Here is an 18,778-nt window from a genome sequence, read left to right as displayed (position 1 = left end):
GCTACCTAGCTGCTGCCACAGTGTGGGGCTATCACTGCTGCAGCACCACACTATAACCTCAGTGTGGGTAGATATCATGATATTAGTGTGAACGATAATCGTGGAAATCTGACATTGTGACTGTGGTTCTAATATTTAAATATGCGGTATTGTTCATATGTCTCCCTACACTTAAAATCTTAACCCCAAAACTTCATGTTTACCTCTACGCTCTTGACAGGGACCCATATCAGCATCACATATTATTACCTCATGTCTTAAAGACTAACACTAGCACCACAATTGACTGCTTGACGCCCCACATGAAAACCTCCCAAACCTTATAATTCCCACATTAACCCTCAAAAATTCCTGCATCCACTGTCAGATAACTCCTCTGCAACACCATCCTTGCACTTTACAACATGCAGTGTCGCACATCTAACTTTATACAGAAGGGTTTAATGGGAGTGTTGCATTAATGACCAATCAACCAGGGTTGCGGTGTCAGATCCATACATCCCAGTCCGGCGCAGACACAGCAGGGTTGCCACGTCAGAAGGTGCGATATCGCTCCCATAAAGGATCCAGCTGGCTGCCTCTTTCATGACAAGACCTTCAAAGCTTCTCTGTGAACTGAACTAATCCCCTGTCATCCACAAACACCCATACCACTGCACATACACACATATGTGTTTGAAATGCTGTGATCTGAGAGAAGTCCATAAAGACTGAAGTGGGTAGGGGGCTGCTCTTCTCTAACAGGTGGGGGGTTGGGCTGTTTGAGTGCTTTGTCAGCGTTATCCTGCTGTTCTTTAAATGACAAAAAAAGAGCCCTCTCTAGATGATGCTGCGTCATCAGGCCTGATTGTTTCCGTCCTCTCATCCTACCACTCCGTCTCCTGAGGCTACAGATTGCCTCGTATAAATGCAATAAAATCTGTGCCAAGGGGCCTTCTTCACATAATCACCCTGCCCAAAGCAAAAATTAAACGACACTCTTGAGTTTGTGGATAATGATGGATTTTTCTGTTAATTTTGTCCCTCGTCCTGTGGACCCAGGAGCAAGCTGGTATAACCTTAGCCAGTAATAACAACGTTAAGGTATTTACATTGTGGTGGGTTTTTTTGGCATGACCTGAAACTGTTAAAGGTTGAATGAAAAGATAAAAAGTCAGGGGACCATGAAAGTAAACAAAGATGCAATATGTAAGATTTTATATAATGATTAACTAAAATATCAGCAGAAAGAAAAGAAATAACATTTCTGACGTCATGTCAAAGACATCTCAGAGTTATCTACTGTAGTTAGCATGCTAACATGCTAGCCCCCGGCCTGTATTGTAATACCACTTTGTACCAGACGAGGTGACAGTCTGAGTGCAGCTCAGTCGTCTGGATTTGGGTGCAGACTGATGACTGACCTCCCTACGGCTCGTCTCCTGCGTCATGTGTCTCCTGTCCCCACCTGAACTCGCCATGTCTCTGGAGTCAGAATCCTGTCGTCAAACTAGCCTCTGTTGGTTTCAGAGGCTGTGTTTGGTACCTCTCCAGCCGTGTTCACTTTGAGGCTTCTGAGCCTGGTCCACTGCCCACCTGTCCGGCTCCAGTTCTGGTGCCCTTTGGTGCTCCACTCCCTGCAAGCATTCCCCACTGGATTCCCTCCAGCCTGGTCCAGAGAGCCTCTTCTTCCCAGCGGCCTACATCTCCTGTGCTCAGAGTGTAATCAACACCAACATCCTGCTGGGACCACTAGCAGCTAACTAGGCAACAGCAGCAGGTAGCGGTTACTCTGGTGGTATTCTGCCCCTGTTCATTTAGAGTATGAACTGAATGGATATCCCAACATTAGCAAGACATTTAAGTTTGAAACGAAGATTTTATTTAAATCAGTGGTGGTGCCAGAGGAAGTCAAGGTGCCAGCAAGGTCATAAGGAATCATCCTCTGGGGAACAAGAAGACACTATGTGTTAAAATTTGTTTCAGTCTGTGGTACACATGTCAGACATTTTAATGAATAATTGAAAAGTTTAACCTGCTGGTGGTGCTAGATAAAAAATAAGAGAACATTTTAGGATGTATCCTCTGGGGAACATGAATACCTTTATCATATGGCGATCCAGGCAGTGGCTGTCAAGACATTTCACTCAAACACAAAAATCTCAGTCTCATGGTGAAGCTAGAAGTCAGGGGATCACCAGAATATAGTAGGATTCATCTTCTTGGGACCACGAATGTTTGGACAAGGTTTCACGGTGATCGAGCCAGAACCACTTGAGATGTTGTGATCATGTGAACGACCGATTTACACAGCAACTGTGGCTAAAAATGAACTTGATTGTTTTGTATTTAGCTGATTCTAGTAAATATATAAAAGATAAAAGTTTAAAAACATACTTATATGTTTCTGATAAATATCACTTTACCAGAATATTATTTCTGGCTTTATGGGGAAGACTCTCAAACAGAATTCAAAACTTAATACTGAGAAATATTTACAGAGATAATAAGAAAATAGTTGAATAATACAATATTAAAAACCCTTTAATGTTTTAGGGAGGTCTGTTTTGGTGCCTGATCATATTTTCTTCTCAGGGGGTTTAATCGGCCCAGTCATGTCTTTATGAATGGTGTTTTTTGAAACATACTTTGTGTTGTTGTGATGTGTTAAATGATACTGTTAGCTGGTCCTGTTTTCTTTTGTCCACCTCATCTATTTAAGAACTGCAGGCAACATATTTTGTTTACTCATTGTTTACAGGCTAACTATTACACAACTACGATGATGTGAGAACACTGTTTTTGTTTAATTCTTCATATTCTACATCTGTGTCAGGGCAGAGTAAGACAGCAGGTCCAGTCCAGGTGAGGCTCCAGCTCTGAAATCAGACAGAGGTGAGGTCAGACCTCTCTCCTCTCCCTCCTCTCTCCATGTGGAGGAGGCCTAATGGCCGCCCCCTTACAACATGACAGCTTCAACTTAATCCTCATTAAGCACTGTAACAATGCAGGAAGTAGCTGCTGCAGTCACGATTAGACGGGGCTCACTATTTGGCAGGAAATGGCTCCTTTCAGCTGCGTCCAAGACACCTCGAGCGTCCCAAAACTTTTCAGTGCTCAGTAACCCTCCTCCTCCTCCTCCTGGTGAACAAGTCTGTCGACACCAGCCGGTGTTAGAGAATAAAAGAGCAGCGAAGAAGATTACAGTCTGACGTAATCATGTTCGATTTTAAAATGTATTTATATGCGATGAAAACATAAATAGATGCGCTCTCGGAGGGGGTCTGTGCCGACCGGCTGCATGAGCTCATGTTCATACTTGGAAAAACGCTGACGAGCGAGTGTGACATTTCAAAATAAGATGTTTTATGAGTGTAAATCAAGACGACTGACAATAAAAGTCTCGACTGTAAGTTTACTTTCATTTTTAGTTTAGTAGAAATCGGCTCTTATGTGGTCTCATGAATATTTGAATCTCAAGCGTCTTTTATCTCCCTTCAAACTGTGCATATGTGCCAATCCACACATGGGATAACAAAACACCATCATTAAATAAAATGTGTGTCAACTTCAAGTCTCACAAATAATTATGAAAAAGAAAAACATAATTGGCAAATTTTCAGACCCCAGCTGAGCACATTGAGTGTAATGGAGGGCAGTTACCACTTTATAATCAGATTACTCTGGTGTAGTTACATGTGCTGCAGTTACTTGTCATGTGTGTCTCCCTCTGTGGCAGCACTCTGCAGGCTGGCAGCTCACTGAAGAGTGAAACCCAGCAGGACCATCACGCTCCCTGGTGTACTTCACCTGCCTGACGCGTGTCACCTCACGGAAGAACGACCTGCAACATCTCAGTTCTCCATCACAGACACCAAACTTCTTGTCTTTGATTCAGCATACTGAGGTTTGAATAATTTGTAACAAACACCAAATCATCCCCCTGTCGCCCACCACCTGCTGCTTTGATTCTTCTTCTCTTTGTTTCTCTTTCACTCAAAGAGAAACACTCACTCTTCCTCTTTTTTTGAAAAGCTGAAAACAACCTCTCAGACAGCCGGATGTGACTGGGTGTGATCTCAAACACGAGGAGTTTAACGACCTTTGGTGATCCTGATCTCCTTCGAAGTCCCCATGGCCTCTGAGTTGGACATATGTGATATTCTTCAGTTCACTCAGTTGTTCCTTGGATGTCAGCTCAATTCTTTAAGAGCAATGACACTTAATACTGCATATGAAATCAAACAATGACAATATCACGACTCATCTGTTTTGTTTATTCCACTGTTTTTCACTTCTGCTGTTCAGTCCTGAGGTGAGCCGTGTTACTGACGTCAAGTCAAACTGCAGCACGCTGAACATCTGCCCGCCTCTGCACCCATTGCTCCCACTCTTTCCATGTTTCATGTAGCTGCAGTTGACTGAATATTAAAGGATCAGTTCAGCCAAAAATGAAAACGGTCGTTAGCTGCTCACCCTCGTGCTGATGGAGAGTCGGGTGAAGTTTCAACACATTTCTGGAGCTCCATCAAATCTTTGTTTCCAGATTCACAACTGAAGAAGATTTGGGAGAGACAACCCAGAATCCCCCAAAACAAAACAAAACTCAGCAAAACAACAACATGAAATGGCTCCATACAGCTTGTCTGGTATAATCCAAGTCTCCTCTGACGTGTGATGGAGCTCATGTACCCACTTCAGAATACAATAGAATAGATGTTTATTGTCACTGTTTCAGAAACAACAAAACACAGATTAGCAGCTCTTGTTTTGACCAATAAACCTAAATACTTAAATATAAACAGTATTGAACAAGATAGAAGTCCTCACATATATACAACAATAATACAGTGGATGGGGTGAGCGCCAACGCTTTGAGCTCAGATAATACAGAGAAGATTTCTGCTTTAAAAAGGTTGAAAATAACGTGTTTTCAAATCAATTTGGGATTACGGGTCTTCCAAAGACTTGGATTACGCCAGCTGTTTATTTTTTTTGTGGACTACGAAACTTCATCTGACTTTCCGTCGGCATGTGGTGGGCAGACAATGACTGAATTGTCATTTTTGGGTGAACTTAACCTTTAATGTCTTACAAAATAAGAATAATCAAGTCATTTTGCTTTTAGAATTTTTATTCATAAAAAGTGGCAGATGTGTTGAAGCACAGTGAAAACTGAGAAAAAGTAAATAGTTTTACAACATACTGTAAGACGCCAATTCAATTAATGACATCTATACTGTATTTTTATTGCACTAATAACTTTGAGAATGACTAAACTCAGTGGTTTATTTTGAAACACTGAGCTCAGTCAGAACAGAAATATGTGTAACGAATGTCTTCACTGAATAAAACATAAATAAAGTCTAAACAAATCAAGTCCAACCAGTTATTTGATAATATATCAAACGGTAATCAACAATAATGGTGAGCAACAAAAGTATCTGCTACAATGAAAAACATCAAATAAATAAGTTAAATACAGATTTATGCTGCCATCGTCTGGAAGAACTGAGTACAACAGAACGTGAGATAAAAACCCATCTGAGTGAAAAACGCTCCCATGGAAAAGGTTAAAAGTGTGAGTTTCATCGTGAAACAACATGTGCAAACAGCTAACAGTCGCTTTGTTTTCTGATTATTACTTGTCGTGTGCACAGCATATCAACAGACACCGCGGTGAGGGTGAAACTGTAATCACCTAAAGGGAAGTGCAGTCAGGCAGCAAATTGTGTTCACGAACGACTGAAGTACTGATGCGTCACAGTGAGTCTCCACGCCATCAACACATTAATAAATATGATTCAGTGTAAAAGCAAGCAGCTGGTTCGGACTCTCTTACGTCTAATACAGGGTTAAAGTGTCTTCTGTCATCTGTTCCTCTTCAGTGAGTTCACCACAAACGCAGCTGTCCGCTCACCCTCGACATATCCAACATACCACTACACCACATTAAGATCATTACAGATAAATAGTAAACCATCCAAATGTATCTGATACCAGAGCTGACCAAACAGTGTATTCAGAAGACAGATACTGAGTTCATGCACGACAGCACAGCGAGTCTGATGCTAATTCAATCTTAAAAAGCTAAGAGTTCTCGCTCTTTACTTCATCTGAAAAACCTCCACGATGGTCTTGAAAAATTGAGTTAAGAGATTATCTTAATGAAGTCAACTGATTGCTTGAATTTAAAAAGGTTCCCTCTGGAGTTTTTAACCTTTAGCAGCACAATGGACGCAGTTTCAATTGTGGGGTTTGCAACCTTGTAACAGGTGATGGTATCAGGAGCTTCCTCGAAAAGGTTCAGTCGCTCAGAAACAAGGATGTGAACACATGACTGTGTGAAGGATTTCACCACAGCGGGACTTTGGAACGCTTCATTAACCAACACAGATCGTTTGCAAATGATTGCAATCTGTTGGAACAGGGGTTGCACACTATACTGGATTGAAATTACTTTAGAAAAATTTGCTTTGCATGTTTATAAAAGGAAGTAACTCGACAAACAGGATGGGTTTTGGTGAGTAACACTGAGCGTAAACAAAACTTTTGTTGGTTTACAAGAAATCTCCACAGGGACCCTGTGATGGAAACATTAGACATCTCAGGAAATATGCTTACTTGCTTTCTGGCTGTGAGTTAGATGAAAAGCTAGATACCACTCTGTCCCGCAGATAGCAAACTTAGCTCGCCAAATAATAGGTTAACCTCAACATGTGTGTTAGGTTTTTTCAATACTCTCACTTTCTTGGGTTTGTTTGTTTGTTTGCTTTAGTTTCATCCATACATACTTAACTTACGTTACTTTATTTTGTTTTTTCAGCCTCATTCTTAAATTTCTCTCATTTGTGTGTTTCACTGTAGCATGTTTGATTGTTTTACGCTCTCTTTATGCCTGTCTGTGTTGTATTTTTATGTGTATGTATGACACATCCATGTGCTTCTAATGGGGATTCCTAGATAAACATAAACATGAACTCAGCTTAGCACAACGAATGGAAACAGGGACAGAGGTAACCTAGGTCCATCCAAACATACCAAAATCCACATACCAGTGTTATTAAAGTGTTTCTCTCTGTCGCCAGTCTTTTTGCTAAGCTAAGCTAACTGGCTGCTTTATACACAAGCCACACAGTTCTTAATATTCTATCAATTTTCTCAGCATATTTCCTAGGATATGCTATTACAATTACTCCAGACTGTGTCAGTGTAATAAACCATGTCCTCGTTATGCTCTCCAGAAAGTTTCAATTACTTGAAATCCAGTCCTGATGCCCCAGTGCCCCAAATAAATGAAGGAATGGACCAAATGGAAGCGTGCCAGATGACACAGTGCACTTTCTGATTTCATTATCACGCCTCCTCTTCCTCTTACCCCTTTCATCAGCCGCATCTCCTTTTTTTTTACTGCTCCCATTTTCATGTTATTTTTCCCTGCGATCGCTCTCCTGCGTCTCCTTTTCCCTCTCATGGTGAGGATTTTGCCCTCAGAGCAGACTGGCCAGGCTTGTTGTGGGTCCATTCTGAGGCTGGAATTGCACAGGAGGGAGGCCGTCGGTCCACTGCAACGCAACACATCACACATTACTTCATAGTACCTTTCAAAAATATCCAGGCTCACCGTTTGTGGGTTGACTTATTGGTGCTGTGCTTACACTGATGAGGTTGTGTTCAGGGAGGCTGCAGGCCGCGATGTGGTCCTGCAGGAGCTGCTGGGAAAAGTTCTGGTGCATCTGAGCTGCCTCGTGGGCGTCCATGCTGTTCCCGCAGGCCTTGTTCAGATCTGAAGGCAGAAGATCATTGTGGCAATTAGATCCACCATCCACCAGTGATTTTGTGTTGGTTCAGCCACGTCGTTATTTTTGCTAAGCCTTGTTCACGTCTTATTCAGTTGTGGCTTCATTACTCTGTGATGTATTGATGCCACAACTGAAAGAGAAGAAGGTGTCTCTGCCTCCTCTGCAAGGGATCACTCCCTGTATCATCATCAGCTGTTTTACCCTGTTAGAGGCTTAAAAATGAAACGTCAGTCTGTACATCTGTGATTCAGACACTGGTACTTCCTACTGGCCATGTTGTAACTGTCTATGTGTATGAAACTCCAAAGTTTTCAATATTAACCTGATAAAAAGAAACATTATGAATTATTCACATGAATAAACTAAATATAATGTGTGAAGGAACCAGCATTTTAAAGAAGACATTATTATAATATCCTTAACAATGTTATGAAATACAATTTGTTACACGTTTCCATAATAAAATCATTCCTCTTGTGCTTGCAAGCTCAAAAACAGCAACCACATTTAGCCAGTTAGCTTCTGTTAGCTAAGGCAGCATCAATGTCAAAGCAAGTCATGACTGACATCTTTTATTTATTTATCTCTGCATGGCTGCAGATGCTGCCTGTTCGGCTGGCTTGTGAGCATAAATTATTACTCAGCATCAGTGTGAGAAATGTTTGCTTGCAACCACACAGAGAATGTTTTTATAATCTTCACAGAGTTGTGTATCTATCTCTGAGCTGCAGAGATTTCTGGCTGAAATGTGATTAAAAATGTGGTAGAGGTAACTCTGAGTAATCCAGCTCACATTAGCTGCTGCCAAGCTTGTTAGGTAGTTTCTCTGTTTCTGTACTGTGTATATTGACAGTGCAGGATGGTCAGTTTAGATTCAGCATGACTTTGATGTTGTTGATGCTCAAGCTAACCGCTGCTGACTGGACAAGTCTGGTAGCATTTGTTAAGTTTGCCGGCTTAGAAGGCGAGGGAGATACTGTTGGCTGGAAAGTGAGAGAAATGTGACAACTTTACTCTCTTTAAAGACAATGTGTCCCAAAAAAGTGGCATGAAATCAAATCTTACGTGAAAAAATGGCATCAAGAAATTAAAAAAGTCTTCTGAAAACAAGAAATGTCTGTTATTACATTAAAAAAAAACTGTTTAAAATGACTAAAAATGATTAACTGCTTTAATATATAATGAAATATTCTTTCATTTATTTATTTTAGACAAATCTAATGCAATTATGTAATAACTTATTTAGCAAATCATTAAATATTGAACAGTCTGGGCCTCCATACATTTGAGATCTGATGGTTGTTGATCGTAATCATTATTAGTGACACTGATGTTTCCTCTAGTGCCAACAACAGACCAAAGTGTCCACTGATCTAATCAAAATAAAAAAAGGGGAGAGCTTTTAATTTACTGAGCACATTTATACTGTGTATTCTAGGTTCATTTCAGTTCAAGACACTAGGAGCTGTTCTTTTGCGCCCCCATCAGGCCAAAATAAAAACCTGTTTTCTTCTTCTACACCTTCAAACATGAACCTCACTGTGACTTTATGCTGAGAGACTGCTGTACCTTTGAGCAGCGCAGAGGACCAGAGCTGCACAGACATGTCTGGGATCTTGCTGGCCAGCTGCATGGCAGGAACCACCATGTTGTTACTTTCCTGGAATATGGAAACAGACAAGTAGATTACAGCTGCAGTTCATAGATACAGGTTCTGCAGCGTGTTGATCTAATGAAGGGGAGATGTGGTAAATCTGCAGACTCACCCTGTGGTTGCCCAGGACAAAGAAGATGTGGCCCAGTAGGACCAGCGAGCAGGCAGTCAGTCTGTTTAGATCCTCAGCATTAGACATCTTCAGGGTCTCCCTTAGAAATCTTCTGTTGATGTAAGTTTACACAATAAGCTTGAGATCAGCACTACATGCAACTTTTAAAGCACACATAATAAATTTAAAAGTAAGCCGGTCTCACTTGGCCTCGTTGTAACGTCCCTGGAAGAAAGACAGGAGCCCTCTGATGTAAAACGCTGCAGCTCGAAGGCAATGAGAGCTGAAAAAGTTAAATTATTTTGAAATTCAACAAGAAAAAACACATGAAACAAATGTACATTATGTGACAACACATCTGTAGTTACCTGACAGGAAAGTTATGATCTGGATTAATCCTCTCTAGAAGGCTGTAGAGCTGTTGATTAAAAAAAAAAAAGTTTAAACGAAGCTGAAGAAAAATAAATAAATAAATAAATGTTAATTTGTAAACATTTAAATGAAGGAAGAAGGAGCTGCTTCCTGACCTCTTGATGTCTGTTGCCTTCCCGGATGTAGACGCTGGCCAGGTTGGTCACAATAAATGTCCACAGCTCCTGGTGTGTGGTCAACTAATAGAGGGAAAAATATATATAACTCTATTATAGGAGTGGGCAATATATATATATGGCTATTACATTGTGTTGTGACACTATATATCTTCTTAGATTTGGGATATTATTATAGTTTAAAGGGCTTCATGAAAGTAAAGAGTAAAGAAAGTAAAGTGATGTAAAATCCACATTTCTGATAATTATTTAGCAAAAATCTCATTGTGGTCATATTTTGTGGGGTAAGTACTGATAATCATCCCTTCAGTGTTGTCAAAATATTGATATTTGGTCAAAAATATCCATATACTTGATATTTTTGCAGTCTTAGCATTTAAAAGTGATTTTGAGAAAATGAAAAAGACATATATATTCTCATTTATAATGTCAAAAAATATGACTTGATCATGGTCAACTGGTGTCTTCAGAAATTACCACATATTCTCCATTAGGAGTGACATTATTAGTGAGAGCGTTGTCAAAAAATTGCCGCTTAACCTTAACAGCGGTTAGTATATCTGCAGAGAGGTATTCTTCTTTCACACAGGCACAGAACATATGTGTGTGTTCAAGTGCATCTGTTTTTTTTTGTCCTGACAGAGCTGACGTGACACGACGCAACAGTCGGCCTTTGTCGCAGCTCGTTCTTTGACGTCTATGTGGTGTGTAGGGGCCTAAACAGGGATGATATGAAACTTACCTGTAGAGCAGCAGTAAACTGAGCCTCAGCGTTGTCCATGCAGTTCACAGAGATACAGTAGAGGCCCTGACACAGAAAACAAACAGAGGGGAAGGCTTCATATTATCTGAGACGGATGCAACTTTTAAATAGTGAGCAGATCAACAGCTACTCCAAAACCAACATGTGCTGGTTGAGCTGCACACATTATTGTTATACTGGATATTTCACTGGAATCTATCATCATTCATGTCATGCTTCGATAAAGTAATGCTTTTTTTGCTTATAGACTTACCAGCAGTGTGTGAAGCTGAGCAGCATGGCTCGTAAACAGTCTGGGAGACTGCTGGCAGAGCTGACAAACCTGAGAAATCTGAACACAGAGAGCACTCGTCACAATCTTAAACTACCGTCAAAAAGCTCAAACGACCTCCTGGCGTTTCAGAGTCTGGGCTGCTACAGCAGATGGCGCACCTCTTGTAAAGCCGTGGCCTTGTGTCCAGTGACCAGCCGGCACATGATGATATGCTCCAGCAGGATGACTTGGAACGTGGACAGGATGGGACTGCTGTCCAGCACTTTGAACACACACGGACAGATCAGAGTTGGTTCAACGTCACCGTCATCAAGGGGGGAAATAAGCAGTGTGAGCGTGTTCCAGCAAACTTACTCTTCAGCTTCTCCAGCTGCATGAGAGCTTTGTCAGTGTACTTCTGGGCCTTCTCCAAGTAGCCCGCCTGCATCGAGTGCATCACCGTCACCTTTGGTACAAAAAAAAACAAAAAACAAGGCACATTATGTTGCAGCTGAATTATACAGGATATGCTCCTTCAGAATGCATGATTATGTTTGTAATGTCCATCAGCCATTTAAATTGTTTTGGTGAGAGATGCCGAGTTTTGGAGATATCACCTGTAGAGATGTCTGCCTTCTCTTGAATATAATGAAGCTGGATGGCGCTCAGCAGAACAAGGAACGTAAACATTAACGGCATCCTCCTGGACTGAGCTGTAACATAACCTAGCTTAGTTTGTAAGCTTCTCGACCATGAGTAGACGCACGCTTTCTTCTGCGAGGTGATACAGATAGTGGGTATAGTTCCGTAGAAAGAAAATAGTCCCTACATAAAACTGAGTGCCTTCTAGTTCTTTTATATTCAAGAGAAGGCAGACATCTCTAAAACTCATAAACTCACACCAAAACTACAGGTAAAAGGAAAAGTTTGCATCTTTGATTTTTAGCTTGACCTGTCCCTTTAAGGAACAACATCTGTCCGCATCTGTGTGACAACATCATACCAGGTACACAAGCACACACATGTGCTCTTTGGGCAGCCAGTGGAAGAGAGCTGCTGGATTGGTGGGAAGGATCTCGTCATCCTGGATAGTGGAGATGGTCTGGATACACTGCTGCAGCTGCTTCAGGCACGGCTTCACACTCTTTACCTGAACACAACATGGAAACGAAGAGTATTTGTTACTTTTTGCATTGTATTTTATTAATAATGTCACACTGTCATCATTAAACTGGCTATAACAAGCACATTAAGCATTAGATAGCACTTTATCTAAACATGTCAAACACTGTGGAGAATACTAAATGATATTAATATCTAACATGCAGCTCTTGATGCAGTGTGTAGTGTGACATACTGACACAGCTGTACCTGTCCAGCATCCAGGTAGTGTGTGACCTGCAGCACCAGGAAAAACACCCTGAGGGACTCCTTCTGAATGGGGTTTCCCTGCCAGCTTTCTACTATGGTCCCACACAGCGTCAGCAGAGGATGCACCTCGCCCAGCTTCCGCTCCATCAGCAGCAGCTGCAGAGCCACAGATGCACATTCAGTTTACAGAGACGCATGGTGAGAAAGCAGCAGAAATATGACAAGTAATGTGCCTTTAATTAGCAGAGAATGGTTTCAGCTTACCATTCCTTTACTCAGCAAAAACAAAGCTCTGTGGGAAACGAAAAAAAAAGAAACAAACTTAATGTGAGATAATGAGCACTGAAGTGTGTTAGAACATACATCCGATCAGTCTACCTCGTGTACTCCGAGCCCATGACTCTTGCATACTCTGCTCCGACTCCAAGGAGATCACAGGCAGATACCAAGTCCTTCTCTAATGCATGCAGTTGCTAACAGACAGAGAGAAACATCACACACATACATTAAACAGGCTTCAAATGAATTCACTAAATATCTGTAAGTTTGGAAAAACACGACTTACTGCTAGCTGAAAAAGCAGTCTGCAGTGCCAGTAGGGAGTTTGCTGAGAAATCTGGATGGCCTTCCGCAGCACTGGTTTTGCAGAGTCCACCAAGGTCTTGAAAGTAGAGAACAGGTGAGTTAATGAGAGAGCAAAACAAGCCTTGCCTAACTATTATTATTATTACCATTATTATTATTGCAGGCTGACAGGATGCATCTACCTGTTGACAGTAGAACTCTGACAGAATACTCGCTGCTTCAAACTTCACATCTTCAAATTGAGAGATCTGATACAAATCATTAAGAAACTGTCACTGTCACATCATCAGCAGGGTCAGTGCCAAGATCAATCCATCACCTTCTTATAAAACTGAAGGAGGGAACACACCTTGGATCAGCTTGAATGCAACTGTACACAAAAAGGATACTTGCTGTGATAAAAACCACTGGGGAGAAAAATAAGAAAGCCAAATATTAGTGTCAGCATCACATTGAGTTTTATTTATTTATTTATTTTAAATTGGAGCAACTAATTAAAAAGCAACACACACTGGTGCACATGCTCGCTATCAGGTGCCACAGCCTGGTACCTCACCGCTTTCTCCAGGTGAGTCTGGGCCAGCTCGCTATTCTTCGTGTGTCGGTACAGCACCGAGCCCAGCTGCAGGTGAGTCCGGGCCTCGACCCTGGGAGGCGGCTTGAACTGGAACACCGCCTGCAGACAGTGCACGCACAGGCGGATCTTGGGGGGACTCGACGTGCGGAAGTGTTCTGCAAAGCCCAGCAGAGCCAGGTACCAGGGCTCCGGGGCGTCTGCGCTGGCTGACATCTTGAGTCATCCGAAGACAAAACACCAGCAAAATATGCCGATTTTTGACGTCCAGCCAGCCGCTCCTGTTGTTTTCTACCTGGATCATATGCATGGATAACAACTTCCGGTCTCATTGTGTCAAAATAAATCAACACCAGTAACAGTAAGGCGATTATAAAATGCAATTATGGGACACAACGGTATAATAATTATAATTCTAAAACACATTTCTCGATATATATCTACTGGAAGAGGGGATTTAACAGGGGAGCATTTTACTTTACAAAAACGTCTCTTTTATTTTGAAGGGAACGTTATCAGCATAAAACTTTCACTAAGAAGTGACCGTTAATCCATTTTATATTTCAAACGTAACGGCTAATCACGTCGCGCTTCCCTCCACTTGATACGAATCAATTTGTATTTTTTTGTCCCCCTGCTGATGAAAAACATTGTAAAACTAGTTGTCAGGTGACGCCGTTCTTGTAGTGGAACTAATATTTGGCTCTCATGTCCCAGCCGAGAGTATATCAGAGTGGGAACTTTTGCGGAAGTTACTATTCACGTACGTTGTTACGCAGAATTCACGCCTCGCGGTCGTTCCTAGAGCTCCACGCTGTGAACGTAGACGGTTACGGAAAGTGCGTAAATCGACAGTGGCTGTTGGTCCATTCATAACAGTTGAGCAGGTTGTCTGTTACAGGGCGGTGGTTCACAGTTAAGTGATTTATTTTTGACGATATATTTTCTTTACTTTACAAATGATTTATTTAATTAGATGTGTATATATGAATAGCCGTATTCGTCACCGTGAGCAGAAACGTGACATGTTTTGCTAACAAAAGCTATTGCTAGCTGTCTTAGGTGAGGCTGTGATGAGTCTCATCTTTTGACATCACCATTATCTCACTTTCAGGGAGGAAAAATGGCGAAGCGGAGGATCACCCAAGAAACCTTTGACGCTGCTGTGAAGGAAAACATGGAGGAGTTTGAGATGGACCCTGATGAGGCTTTGAGGGAGGCTGTGGAGCAGTTTGAGTCTCAAGGTAAACATAGCTACAAATGACAATGGATGGAAGTGGATTACTGAACACGTTTTGTTATTGACTGTTGAATAAGTGGAGATGAAGCCAAAACACTTCATAATAACATGTATGTTTTATATATGCTCAGAGAAAAAGAGACACAAGTGGGCCAAATCAAATGCAAATGATCAATATGTCTGTATATGATTTATTCTTTAATTTAAAAGAAGGAAAATCACTGATGGCCAAACTGAAGATGGTCCCATCAATAAAAACATCTACATTATTTATCACGTTTTCTTGTGACACATCTCACTGGAGCCTTGAAGCCTGATGACTAATATCCTTACTGGAGTTATACTCTCTTATTTAATAATGAGAATATGTCCATTTCCTGAACTCTTAAATTCAATCAATTAAAATGCTTTCAGTGGCTTTACAGATTGCCACACATAAACATTGCTCTACCCTTATGTGGAGATTAGTGTATAAGTATAAAGTATTAACTTTCCTACTTCCCAAAATAAAGTGCTGGCTTTAGAATAATTATCTGCTGACCCACACACAAAGTTATGTTGCAGTTCAATTAAAACTGTTCTTAAGGTGAAAGGTTCTCCTCAGATAGACAGTTGATGTTCTAACATCCTGATTTTAGTCATCTGTCTTCAGGGGTGCATCGTTTATAAAGAGAACACACTCATACACACCTGCCTGGCTGCCACCTAACACAGTTTTGCATGCTTACTGTACACTCTCCAGCTGTCAGTAGCTTCACTTGTATAAATCATGTTTGTCTTAAATTATCTCTGTTTTGTACTGTGTCAAAACATTAACCCTAGCCTCATGTGTGGATACAGGTGTCGACCTCAGTTTTATAGTAAAAGCTGTACCAGCTGTAGCATCTGAAGAAAAACCAGAAGAGCAAACACATGAGATCATACAGGTGAGTGTTGTTCCACAAGCAGAGGTCTGCTTTCTACAAAACTATCCAAATTTCACCCTTAATATGTCTTTTTTTTTTTTTTTTTTTACTTGCAGGCTTTGGAATCCCTCCGAATTGGAAAAGACTCCACCAGTGTTACAGAAGTGACGGCAGACATGAAACGCTTCACTGAGCATTGCTTACTTGGATTTGCCCAGAGGTACCTGGCTGCCCAAAAAGATGCCTACCCCGTCATCCTCGCTTACTGCAAAAAAAGTATAGAGGAGCAGGATGCAGTGTTGACCACCCTGTCTGCACTGGCTGCACTGACAGATGGACAGCCAGACTTGTTGGATGCAGAGGGCCAGCAGTTCCTTCTTGATGTCTTTAAGAAGTACCAGGCAGATTCCTCTGTGGTGCGTGTAGTGATTCGCACTGTACGCCACTGCTGTTTGAAACATGAACAGAACAGGCAGGATTTGGTAAAAGGTGGCATCCTGCCTCTGATGACTGGCGCCATTACACAACACAGTGGATGTGCTGATCTAGTCAAGGAGGCCTCTGCAGCTCTCAGATTCATGACGTTTGACGACGACGTCCGAGTTACATTTGGACACGCTCACGAACACGCCAAGATGATTGTTCTAGAGCACAATGGACTGAAGGTTTTGATTGAGGCTGCGAAAGGTGAGGCCAGATGATCACTTGTTTATGTCAGTGTTTAGCACAATGGCTTCTGCTACTTTAGCGTTTTTCTATATCAGATTAATGTATTTCCTTTTTTTCTTGTATTCCTCCCTCACAGCTCACCCTAATAATTCTTCTGTTCTGAGTGAACTTTGTGCAACCTTGTCCCGCCTGGCTGTAAGGAATGAGTTCTGCCAAGACATCTGTGATCTGGGAGGACTGAAACTAATGATGACACTGCTCGCAGACAGCTATGAGTCAGCGGTAAACCAACTTAAAAAACGTGGGATTGTGACACAAACTGATTCCACTTCCAGGTTTTTTTCTTGCCCTCTGAACTTGTTTTGCCATTGCAGGAGCTGGTTCGGCAGGTCCTCAGTGCAATACGAGCCGTAGCAGGAAACGATGATGTGAAAGATGCCGTCGTTAATGCTGGTGGAGTCCAGCTCATTGTCATTGCCATGAATAGACACATGAGCAACTCTGCGGTGAGTTAAATGTAACACCTGCACAATAACTGAATGTGACTTGGTTTAGTCTCACATTTAACACTGATTTAGTATAGAAATGTTATTATACACAATGTTTTGTTGGATAAAATCAGTTATGTATAATTAATAAATTCAGACGCAAATGTTCTAATATTATGTCCATGTTCTGCTGTAGGTGTGTGAGCAGGGCTGTGCTTGCCTCTCTGTCCTCGCTCTACGTAAGCCAAACAACTGCAAAGTCATCATGGAGAACGGAGGTGCCTTGGCAGCTATTCAGAGTATGAAGACGCATACTGATGCAGTCAATGTGCAGGTAATATGAGTGCACTAATAATTAATGTGCTCACTAGAAAAACAAAGCAAGCCCAGTGACAGTCTGCTGACTCTCTTTGTCCTCATCTTTTCCTTTGTAAACAGAAACAGGCATGTATGCTGTTGAGAAACCTGGTTTCACGTACGAACAACTACAACCAACCAATCCTGGAGATGGGAGCAGAGGCCCTGATAACCCAGGCGCTCAGGACCCATCGAGACTGTGGCGACGTGGGTAAAGCGGCCCTCAGAGATCTGGGATGCCAGGTGGAGCTCAAAGAGCTGTGGACCGGCAAACATGGCAGCCTCACCAACTGAATGTAGACGAGAACACCCCTGTACACCTTCACCATGAGGTTCCCTTAAGTGCAGTTTTAAGCTAAATTAAACATTGGGATGTTCGTTAACATAGCGAATACTTAAAGCAGATGCACCTACCCAGTTATACATATTTGTAAAAAAAAAAAAAAAGTAGTTGAAGTAGAAAAGGCCTGTGAGCAAATCACAGAACCCACAAAACACCTTTGAGAGGTTGATTATGTTTTTTAGTCCTTCTGCCTTTGACAACCACGAAGAGGGTCAATAGTTCTGTTGTAAATGTTTTCTTTTCTATTAATGTTTACTTTAGTAATTTTTCCGATGATGACTTTTATATATGTGCCACATTTATGTTCATGAGATGTCAGAGGTAAATGTCTGTGTTTTGTGCCAGGGGGGTAAAGTAAAAACGTATTTTCTGTCACACAAGTACTTTTAATGGAACCAATCACAATCTCCTCATCCTCACGCCGATGGAAAGTCAGGTGAAGTGTGGTAGCCCACAAAACATTTCTGGAGCTTCACAGCAAAACAGTGTTGCAGCATTATCTCAAATAACTGAAGTCGATGGGGGCTTGTTTTAAAACAGCTGCTGGAAAAAAAATTAAAAAAATAATAGGAAATAGCTGCAACTCTGTTTTTCTGTTAGGCTCCAGAAACGTTTTGTGGACTTTGAAACCTCACCCGACTGTCCAGTGGCGTGTGAGCGAGTAGATAATGACAGAACGTTCATTTTTGGGTAAAATGTTCCTTTATCTGCACTAGTTTGTGCAGTTTCCCTTCCCCCATTGTGGCAGAACAAAATGTTATGCATTGACTGCCTTATATTTTAACTGTAGCGAAATGTTTCCTTTCTTTTTGTTGTATTTTTGTTTGTTATATACATGCTGGCTGACCTCTCTGATATGTAGACCTGCCACTGACAACATCACAGTGCGTAACTCTGCACGATCATGATAAATACATTTTGGGTGCCTCACCTTTATCTTGCTGTGTGGTTGTGTGTAGATGTCATCATACACTAACACTACATATCTAGTGCATAAATCAGACTCAGAATCAGTGTACGTATGTGGACACAATCAAGGAATTTGAGACAGGTTAAGTTTGCTCTCAGTGCACAGGGAGTAGTTTTTAAACACATAAAATAAAAATAGTTAAAAACAAATAAATGAATAAATAAT

At 41.4% G+C, this 18,778-nt stretch overlaps 2 protein-coding genes and 1 long non-coding RNA gene across 3 annotated transcripts; 2 read left to right on the top strand and 1 right to left on the bottom strand.

Moving 5' to 3' along the window:
- Positions 1-2,435: 2,435 nt before the first annotated feature.
- LOC119010883 lies at positions 2,436-5,080 on the top strand. The gene is made up of 3 exons (XR_005072075.1): positions 2,436-3,388; positions 3,719-3,886; positions 4,015-5,080. It is a non-coding gene; the product is annotated as an uncharacterized LOC119010883 (long non-coding RNA).
- Positions 5,081-5,207: 127 nt separating this feature from the next.
- Positions 5,208-13,979, bottom strand: mau2 (MAU2 sister chromatid cohesion factor). The gene is made up of 19 exons (XM_037083445.1): positions 13,624-13,979; positions 13,457-13,474; positions 13,250-13,315; positions 13,048-13,143; positions 12,861-12,955; positions 12,747-12,774; positions 12,483-12,638; positions 12,115-12,261; positions 11,487-11,577; positions 11,291-11,394; positions 11,112-11,189; positions 10,838-10,903; positions 10,075-10,158; positions 9,916-9,965; positions 9,753-9,830; positions 9,548-9,659; positions 9,351-9,441; positions 7,638-7,765; positions 5,208-7,544 (listed from the first exon to the last, which is right to left on the bottom strand). Exons 1-19 carry the CDS (start codon positions 13,855-13,857, stop codon positions 7,470-7,472), a joined length of 1,797 nt encoding a protein of 598 aa, XP_036939340.1. The 5' UTR covers positions 13,858-13,979; the 3' UTR covers positions 5,208-7,469.
- Positions 13,980-14,755: 776 nt separating this feature from the next.
- On the top strand, positions 14,756-18,579 carry armc6 (armadillo repeat containing 6). The gene is made up of 7 exons (XM_037083446.1): positions 14,756-14,885; positions 15,722-15,807; positions 15,903-16,473; positions 16,592-16,737; positions 16,830-16,961; positions 17,140-17,277; positions 17,382-18,579. The coding sequence occupies exons 1-7, from the start codon at positions 14,765-14,767 to the stop codon at positions 17,592-17,594; spliced, it is 1,407 nt and encodes a 468-aa protein (XP_036939341.1). The 5' UTR covers positions 14,756-14,764; the 3' UTR covers positions 17,595-18,579.
- The last annotated feature ends 199 nt before the right edge of the window (positions 18,580-18,778 follow it).

The sequence above is a fragment of the Acanthopagrus latus genome, chromosome 21, assembly GCF_904848185.1.
Source record: "Acanthopagrus latus isolate v.2019 chromosome 21, fAcaLat1.1, whole genome shotgun sequence".
NCBI classification, from domain to species: Eukaryota; Metazoa; Chordata; class Actinopteri; order Spariformes; family Sparidae; genus Acanthopagrus; species Acanthopagrus latus.
Note: the sequence above shows the minus strand (reverse complement) of the source record. Positions and strands in the feature narration are given on the sequence as shown.

What these genes read in the sequence shown, in the direction of transcription:
- mau2 (XM_037083445.1), bottom strand. Translation starts at nt 13,857, where the DNA reads ATGTCAGCCAGCGCAGACGCCCCGGAGCCCTGGTACCTGGCTCTGCTG. An exon ending in CAGAGTTCTACTGTCAACAG is followed by an intron (nt 13,144 to 13,249) that starts GTAGATGCATCC and finishes TCTACTTTCAAG; the next exon opens with ACCTTGGTGGACTCTGCAAA. An exon ending in GATCATAACTTTCCTGTCAG is followed by an intron (nt 9,831 to 9,915) that starts GTAACTACAGAT and finishes TAACTTTTTCAG; the next exon opens with CTCTCATTGCCTTCGAGCTG.
- armc6 (XM_037083446.1), top strand. Translation starts at nt 14,765, where the DNA reads ATGGCGAAGCGGAGGATCACCCAAGAAACCTTTGACGCTGCTGTGAAG. An exon ending in CAGACAGCTATGAGTCAGCG is followed by an intron (nt 16,738 to 16,829) that starts GTAAACCAACTT and finishes TTGCCATTGCAG; the next exon opens with GAGCTGGTTCGGCAGGTCCT. An exon ending in GACACATGAGCAACTCTGCG is followed by an intron (nt 16,962 to 17,139) that starts GTGAGTTAAATG and finishes GTTCTGCTGTAG; the next exon opens with GTGTGTGAGCAGGGCTGTGC.